Source organism: Cynara cardunculus, assembly GCF_001531365.2.
Source record: "Cynara cardunculus var. scolymus isolate 2C chromosome LG 9, CcrdV1, whole genome shotgun sequence".
Lineage (NCBI taxonomy): Eukaryota > Viridiplantae > Streptophyta > Magnoliopsida > Asterales > Asteraceae > Cynara > Cynara cardunculus.
In genome coordinates this window covers 4,901,179-4,910,114 of record NC_037536.1, presented here as the reverse complement: position 1 = coordinate 4,910,114, position 8,936 = coordinate 4,901,179, and the positions used below count along the sequence as shown (strand labels likewise).

Below are 8,936 nucleotides of genomic sequence, written 5' to 3'. Positions count from 1 at the left end.
AAGAGTCAATACTGAATGGTTTTTGTTTATTCTTGAATAGACTTATCTTTTCTTTTCCGCCCCTGCCTCTCACCATGGCAGTAAATACTAGTCACGCTCCAAAGGTCAAAAGTACTAGGAGGTTCCAGGTTCAAATCCAAGTAGGAATAAAAATCCCCTTATGGCCACGGAGGTTCAAATACGGTGACTCTAGGCTATCTGCAAAGCAGGCGCCCTGGTATGATATCCAGGTTAATCAAAAAAAATACTAGTCCTAATTTTCATCATTTTGCCCGACTCTGACTTTCATTTGATGAATATATGGTCTACATACATCTTACCGTATCCTGCTTCCGAACATGATTTCTAGATATGTTTTAGTTACTTTAGCAAACCAGCACTTTTAGGGATAATATAATGATGAAGCCAAAACCAAAACTGGTTTATTTGACATATTCTCAAGATGGGTTGCATTTCAACGAGACCAAGCCTTTTTCGTGGAAACAAAGTGACTATATCTTTATATTGTGTGAATATTTGTCGTGAGAAATGTGAAAGTTACAATATTCACATAATATAATGTAAAGGGTTGTTTGGCAGTTGCTGAATGGTTTTGTGCAGTATCATTAAGTGGTCAGAATGATTAAAAGGCTCTCATGATATAATGCAAAATAAAATATAATTGTTTGGTAATTGTTTACGATGAAATTAGGGATCTTAATGGTTAAGGGAGACCCAAAATACAAAATCATTCAGAGGGTTTTGGAACCATTAAGAGACAAACTTTTTTTGCCAAACAAGATTTACCTTTTAACAATTCAGATATTGTCTCTTAATGAAACTATTAAGAAGTAAACAAATAACTCTCATTGATATATTACAAGGATGCATTCCTATGTTTTTCACCTTCTCATAAAAGTGAAATTCTCAAATGTTCCGTCTCTTTCTCAGGATAACTTGTATGTCTTCAACTCCCATAAAAGTATGTTAATAGACAGACGAGAAAAGTTTCGTCTTTCAAGTGTCGTTGTCTGAGTCCTCAAAAAGCTACAAATTCTACTTTAAGTCATTTTACATTTTCATTTAGATTATCAGCTAGTTTTTACCAAATATAATTATTATATCAGTCAATAGTTTATAACTAATTAATCAAATATAACAAACAGGTAGCTTATCAGCTAATTTTTCAAATATAGCCATAAAAAGAGGATGTGAGTTAAAATATATCTATCAATTTAGGATATATATATATATATATATATATATATATATATATATATATAGAAAACTTTGACTTGGTTTTATAAAAAAAATCCCCTAAATTTAGTGCCTTAAAGCAAAATAAGCTTTTGATCACAAATAATGGCCTAAGTTTAATGGCTCTCCTTTTTGACATAACACAAGAAATCAAACATGATTAACAACCAGAGATCGTATCATCCACCATCTTCCGTCCCACCATCTTCCCGTCCCAAGATAGCGGTGGTCTGGTGACAGGTGGTGGAAATGACGTTAGACATGGCAATCGGTGGTGGTAGTAAGGCGACGGGACAGAGGAAGGTTATGGTCGTAGCAGACCCAACCCGCGAATCATCATCTGCTCTCCGCTATGTTCTATCTCACGTAGGACTCGAGAATGACACATTGTATCTTCTTCATGTTGAAAGCCCTACCTTTTGGAAGAATGGTCTTTTATATTTCAAGAAACAAACACCGGGATCTTCAACCATCCCTGCCCCCCCACCGGCCCCTGCCCCCAGGCAAGGGGGTGTTGGCCATGGTGGTATTGGTATAACTGGTTGCATTGGCGGAAATATAGACTTTCTTGAGCAAATGAAGCAGGCGTGCGAAGTTATGAACCCAAAGCTCAGGGTGAAGGTGTTAAAGGTTGAATTGGATGGGAAGGAGAAGGCAAATGTGATCATTTCACAAGCCCAAATGCATGGAATTGATCTTCTTGTTGTAGGAAAACGTCAGAGTCTATCTAATGCAATATTAAGGTGAGTTCCTTATTCTTATTGTCCTATTTTCCATAGTTTGACTTTTAAGAGGTCAAACTAAAAAAAGTACATTCCATGGGCATTCATGGAATTTGGTGACAAATTGGGAAACCAACCTGTTCACGTCTTAAGAATTGACACAAGTTTAAGATGGCTACCACGATTTTCCTAACGAAATTGAGAATCGATATCATTTTCAAAATCAAAATTTACTAGGTTGACCCCAAAAGTCAAACTGTGCCTCTTTTGGACAAAAGAAGCATTGCCTCCTGATGTTCTTCTTGAATTGATAATGTTACTGAAAGATCTAATTTCCATGAAAAGGAAATCAAAGCTTAAAACGTTATCAATCCAACCAGACCATATGCGGTTTAGCTTCATTGCCATTTTCCATCTTATAATCTAGATTCTCTTTAAGGCTGTATGTGGCAAACTAGCTGATAAACTAATCACATTTGGTAAAAACTAGCTAATAGGTTAGATGACAGTGTAAAGTTAAATAAGACTTTTGGTCATTATGTAAAATATAAGAGGCCCAATAACTGAAAAAGAGAGTGAAAAAGTAGCCTGCGGAACTTGTTAAAATGTTACCTATAGTAACTTTTTAAAAAGCTAACTTGTAAACTAGTTTATAGCTTATCAAACCGGGTTTTTTAATAAGCACACAGAAGAAGCTAGCTTATGGCCTAAATGGTACCCAAGACCACATCTGAATCTCTTTTGCCACCATAAATAGACCCAATAAAACAGCCAAAACAAATTGAAACTGATTTGTTGGTAAAATTTTGGTTGCAGGCAGAGGATGAATGGGTTAGTAAGAGGAGAAACAGCAGAGTATTTGTTGGAGAACAGCAAATGCACCTGTGTTGCAGTGCAGAGAAAGAGCCAAAATGGAGGCTACCTTCTCCATACAAAATCTCAGAGAAATTATTGGCTCTTGGCATAGAAACTCCTTGCTTATTAGATTGGATCTTATGCATCTAAAACTTCATGTTTCAATCTTAAAGTTAACCCTCATGGTCATTGGTTCCTCTTTTGCACTTCCCCTCCTTTTCATTGCACTAGATAACATGGTAAAATGCATCAAAATACAACGAAGTTTGTTTAGGGACCGTTTACCCATACAAACACTGTAAGCTTTTACTGGATAAGAATCATCACCCTCACTTACCGTACCAGGTAAGATTCTTGATCATTAAAATAAGATAGTATAAGCGTCTCTTAACTGGTAAGCACTAACCACGTAAGAGTCACCACCCTCACTTGTCCGGTATGATTCTCAGTTAGCAAAATGACACAGTAAGATTGTTGGTAAAGACATCATCTTTTACCCTGTAACCAAAGATTGTTGTTCTCAATCAATGTAACAAAGTTTCAAAATTTCCTATTTTGTATCCATTTTGACTGTAAACCTGTTGATCTTATAATATTTGACGGTGTAGATGTCAAGTTGTCAAGTTGTATTGATTGAAGAAAATGTAATGGTAGACCATCCTAGTGAAAAATATACTGATTGACAATTCGGCATCTTTGACATTATATGTTACAAGATTAACAAGTTACCGGTCAAAGTAGATACAACATACTAAATTTTGAAACTTCATTATATCGATGGGAAAAAATATTCTTTGTCACACTAAAAAAGCAAACTTCATTGCATTTTGTCATTAAATTATATAAATCCAGCTTGATTGCTATGGCATTCACAAATTTCTCCTGAATTGATGGAAACTCCTCGGTGTTAAATTCTCAAAAATGTCTACATCAATTTGCACTCATAAAAATGCTATGTTTGACCTTAAGAGGTTGAGACTAAAAAAGAGCAACTATTAGCTGAAAAGCTAGTTATTGACTAATAAGCTAAATGTTAGCCCGATAGGCTAGTAATGTTTGGAAAAACTAGCTGATAAACTAAACGCAATGTAAAATGACCTAAAAGAACATGTTAAAAATTAACCGGGAACATATAATATATAAGGTTGCCAAGCATGGCCTAGCATGTAAAACAAGCCAGATAAGAACATGAACAATTGCATGGATCAAAAATATTAAAAGCTGGTGAACTGAAGGCAAAAGCAGCCTATTGTGTACAGAAATATACATGCTATAAACTTTTCATATGTGATTCAAAGTTCATCATGCATTGGTTGTTCTAAATCATTCGGAAAAGCAAGTTCATTGACCTGAGCAATGTGGTTTATAGCATCTACACCAGCGCGCTTAGCGGCTTCTGCTTCTCCAGCCATACCAGCTTTGATAGCACCTATAACCTTTCTTTGCAACTTGAGTATTCCAATTCGCTTTGACACAACGTAAAGAACAGCTAACGAGAATACGAGGAATCCCACAACAAGTATAATCCTGTTCACATAAATGTTAACTTAAAAGATTAATCACGAAGAGGAAATAATAGTCGTGTGAGAATATGTAAAACCCCATTAGATTACTCTCCAAGAGAGCCCTTTAGGAGAGGAGGAGGTTTCATCACATATTAAAAAGAAATGGTCCAATTCAAGCCAATGTGGGGCTCCAACAAAGGCTTGTCAGACACAGATTGTCCCAAAGTGTCGAGAGGGAGCTAAACTGGTACAAATTTCGGCCAGAGTGTCGAGTACCTAGAAGGGTAGATCTTGGCTATGATATCAACTGAGAATGTGGAACCCCAGTAGATTACTAAGGAAGGTTATATGTTGAGGAGAAATGGTCCAAGTCTAGCCAATGTGGACTCCTACAAATCTAATGATTTCTCTAACCTGTCAAGAACATCTTGGCGCTTCATTGTTGAAAGCAAGTTACGAGTTCGCATCAGTAATGATCGATGACCCTTGTATTCGCTTTCTGCTTTCTTCAAAACTCCTGTTGATTCCTCTGCATTACATAAAAACAAGTTTCTTTATCAAAAATTAGCAACACCATTTAAACTGCTGATAGGAATCAAGATTTGTGCAAGAACAGTGCATACTACAGAGTTCTTTTCTTATCCACAACAAACGTATTGTTATATGTGTGTGTGTGTATACATACATACATATATATGTGTAGGTAACCGTGGGTGTCCAGGCCAGCTTGTGCGCACCTTAGTAATCCCATGGGACCCTGAAGATAGCATTCAGGAAAACTCTAGTGGCCCTGAGAAGACTCGAACTGCCCTATTGGGAGGAGCCCCAAGGCCTAGACTTTATTTGCCAGTTGAGCTGGTCCTCAAGGTTATGTATTTTGTATATGACAGTAAAAAATACGTATATAATAAGGCCTGTAACCCAAGTCCACAGCCATCTTGGTGGTGGCAGACCTTTTCAATCAGATAGACAGAGAGACCATCCTTCCTTTTTCTCACGTGTTTTTTTTTTTGTCAAAAATGATATTGATCTATAAGTCTAATCTATGTTATGAACACACAGATACATAACTATACAATAACGCCACAAGAAAATCATGCCAACGTCTTTAGGATGACAACCACAAAAAGAAAAGAAAATGAAATATTAAGATGAAAAGACGAACCAAAAGCCATGAGTGTGCTTCCGCTCCGTTCAACCTCCTGTAAACAATTACCTAATCAGGACGTCATAGTGCATACCATGTTTGAAAGGCAAAACGAAAAGTATTTTCAATAAAAAAAAATAGCACACAGATAAAATGTCTAAGAGCAATAACCTGAACCATCAGCTGGCGTGTACGACGAAGGCTCTCTGTAATGCTCTCTGCTGCAGATGTCATTCCGGCTTTTGTCCTAATGGTAATTTTTTAACTCATTTTAAGTACCCTTTCTTTCTAAAACAATCCATCTATGCTGCAATATACTGCATTATACAGTATATACATACGATACATACAGAAAGAACTAGAGTACTGTATCCATGAAACGAATAGTGATACATACTGTAAATTGCGCCTTCGAACTGTGGACTCTTCTCCACCTCCTAAGAGAAGCTCCCTCTGATAACATATGTAAGATCGATAAATTCACAATGCTACTTTTCATAGCATTATCTCAAACTTGAAAAAAAGTTGATATTGATCACCAATCATGTCTCATGCTGTAAAATCATAAATTATCTTCACATTTAGTAGCCCCACGCAGAAGCATTGTCAAAAGTACAGAACCAAACGAACCCAGTATTACCCACTCGTATGCAGAGTTTGGTGGGGGGATGTAAAACTGTACACTACCACGAAGGGTAGAGTAGCTGTTTCCACAAACATCATTGTCGAAAGCATGATGCAAAACTTCCATAAAGAAGGAAAGTAAAGATATCTAGATGGAGTAAAAGTTCACAATTTGGTAACATTACCTCTTCTTGGGCAGCTTTCCTCATGTTCGCCTTTGCTTGAAGATTAGCATTTCTCAGACTTGCCCGCAGACTAATAAGGGATGAGAAAATGAGAAAAAAAAAAACATTCATTGAACTTGTGCCATCATAAAAACATCTATATAGAAGTTGTAGCTAAATAGTCTATGGTTCAGATGAGAAACAAACATCAAGATGGATTTACACTAATATTAGAAATATGTAAAAATGGAAGAAACTAAAGTAATGGCCCAGAAGACTGGTCAACAGGGGTAAAAAAAATTAGTACAAGCACATAATATAGACTATTAATCGTGTCAAATTCTATAACGCTCCCAAAGATGATGAAAATCAAGAAAAGTTATAATAGCTCGCCGTTTACTAGAGCTTAATGTTTTCTGATCTCCGGATTTGTGACCTTTCTTAAAATAGCAAGGTGAGAACGTTTAATTCGTCTCCCAGTGAAGTGCAAAATCGTAATCAAGCACAATCCACCTTACATGTATAATGCTTGTTCTTGTGATGATCAAAAGAACAACACCAAAGAAGTCCTTATTTCGTGCAAATAATTGTTGGGGTAGAGTTCAAGTCTGCATACATCTAACCCTCCGAGACCCACCTCAAAGGATAACGCTTTTTAGGATTAAAAAGGAAGGATCCCATATATGGCCTTGTAATTCGAACATTCTCCTTGGCAACACGATGCAACTAACATGACAAATGTAATACTTTCACATTTCAAGAAGCATCTAAACATGGACAATGTAAATGCTGAAACCCAACAGGAAAACAATAATTAGGGATATCAGCACTTTTGATATTGCTTTCATACCAACATCAAAGACTCCGATTAGGCTTTCACTCAGGAGACTAAAACCTAAATAACTATTTAATTGCACTGAAAATGATATCGATTTTGCATACGAACCTTTGAATTTGTTCGTTCCATGACTGAAGAGTCAATTCTGCATTTTGAATATGATCATCTGTGGGAAGTTGTGGAACCAAAAGATCAAGGTTGAATTGTGCAGTGGACAGCAAAGACAGTCCATCTTGAGCAAGGCCGTTCAATCTGGGCAACGAATCTTTCTTGTTATTAACGGCGACTGCGTCACCAATGGATCTTGATTTCCCGAATTCTTCGATGGCTCGAATGTAAGTTAGGGTTTGAAGATATGCATCGTCCCAATCTTTCTTTGTCTTGTTGAATTCATCGACAACGATATCTGCCGAAGATGATGCGTTTACCTCCATAATTGGTAGGAATCGATCAAGTTTGCCGCTTTGAAGAGCACGAAACGATGGACAAGATCGATTGAAATCAGTTGGGATTTAAGTTTCAGACAGTCGAGAACACAAGGTTTCTTAAATAATATTTTCAATGTTTAATTTAAACACACTATTTTTTTAACAAATAGATTCTTGTCATATATCTATACTACATATATAAGCATTTAAGACAAAGTCTTAAATACAACTCTTTAAACACAAGTTACAACCATTTTATGCATGATTTTCAAAAAATTCTTAAAAACAAGTCACAAAGCACAATGTACAAGTGTTTTATGCATTGAGTTTAACCTTGTTTTTCTCTCTACCTTTTCCAGAGACAATCTCTTCCGCCAAAAATGGGTAAGGTCAAAATGGGYYTTTTTCTGTTCTTCTTTCCTTTTCCAGCTTCCTCCTCTTTTCTAGCTTCCTCCTCTGTGCCTTCTTCCTTTTCATGATTCCTCCTCTGCGCTTCTTCCCAATTAGTAAGGTCAGCCCTTTGTTTTCTTCAATTGCTACAACCTTTGCAGAAATGGCCAGCTCCCAAGACAATCTCATATGTGCATATAACCAGAAGTTTGAGGCTTTGATTTCTCCACAGGTTCTTCAAAACCCTAGCAATTTCTTTGAGGTATTGATTTGGTTTACATGTTCTTCAAAACTCAGGTTCTTAATGTCGTTTTTGGATTTCATTTATGGGTCTGTTTCCATTTCATCTTATTTGCAACTGAGTTTTCAATATTGGATGATTTCATTTATATGTCCATTTCAACTTATACACACACACATCTGGCCACAAACAAAAACAGTAAGATTAGAACTGGTGATTTGAGCCCTCCACAATCCTGAGGGCTAATTCTTCTTCTCTGTTGTTGCGATAATCAGCAGATCATGATCATCTTCATTTCAACTCTGTTCTGTTTTTTAATCATATTTTTATTTTATTTTTTATTATATTTTTAATGGTCTATTGTTTGTTATGAATTTACCATCACACAACACACATCTTTTGGATTGGCCAAAATGTATTATACTGTTTTGTTCTTACTGGTTGTGTTTGTGTGCTTACAGTTTCAAGACAAAGTCTGGTTGTGTTTGTGTGCTTACAGTTTCAACATCAGCTGTTTCTTCATCAGGTATAAACACATCTTTAGAATAGCTCCATCAATTTAATTGGACAACATAAGCATCATGGTTTCTGATAATTTGCTTTYTGAATCCTTGCTTTCAGTTTCTACAGTAGCCATATAACCTGCTGTAATATAACACCCCTGTACCTGCTGTTCTAAATCAAAACTTTGCTTTCTGATAATTTGCTTTCTGAATCCTTGCTTTCATGTATAACACCCCTGTACCTGTTGGGATGCATAACCATTTAGTCCATAATTAAGATATT

General features: G+C 36.3%; 2 protein-coding genes across 2 annotated transcripts; one reads left to right on the top strand and one right to left on the bottom strand.

Annotated features, from left to right (window-relative positions):
• The first annotated feature begins 1,492 nt into the window (after positions 1 to 1,492).
• LOC112517686 lies at positions 1,493 to 2,925 on the top strand. The gene is made up of 2 exons (XM_025125073.1): positions 1,493 to 1,979; positions 2,775 to 2,925. Exons 1-2 carry the CDS (start codon positions 1,498 to 1,500, stop codon positions 2,923 to 2,925), a joined length of 633 nt encoding a protein of 210 aa, XP_024980841.1. The 5' UTR covers positions 1,493 to 1,497.
• Positions 2,926 to 3,996: 1,071 nt separating this feature from the next.
• Positions 3,997 to 7,655, bottom strand: LOC112518201. Its single transcript, XM_025125816.1, has 7 exons — positions 7,200 to 7,655; positions 6,275 to 6,344; positions 5,863 to 5,918; positions 5,637 to 5,712; positions 5,484 to 5,520; positions 4,733 to 4,847; positions 3,997 to 4,340 (listed from the first exon to the last, which is right to left on the bottom strand). The coding sequence occupies exons 1-7, from the start codon at positions 7,523 to 7,525 to the stop codon at positions 4,106 to 4,108; spliced, it is 915 nt and encodes a 304-aa protein (XP_024981584.1). The 5' UTR covers positions 7,526 to 7,655; the 3' UTR covers positions 3,997 to 4,105.
• Between the last annotated feature and the right edge of the window lie 1,281 nt (positions 7,656 to 8,936).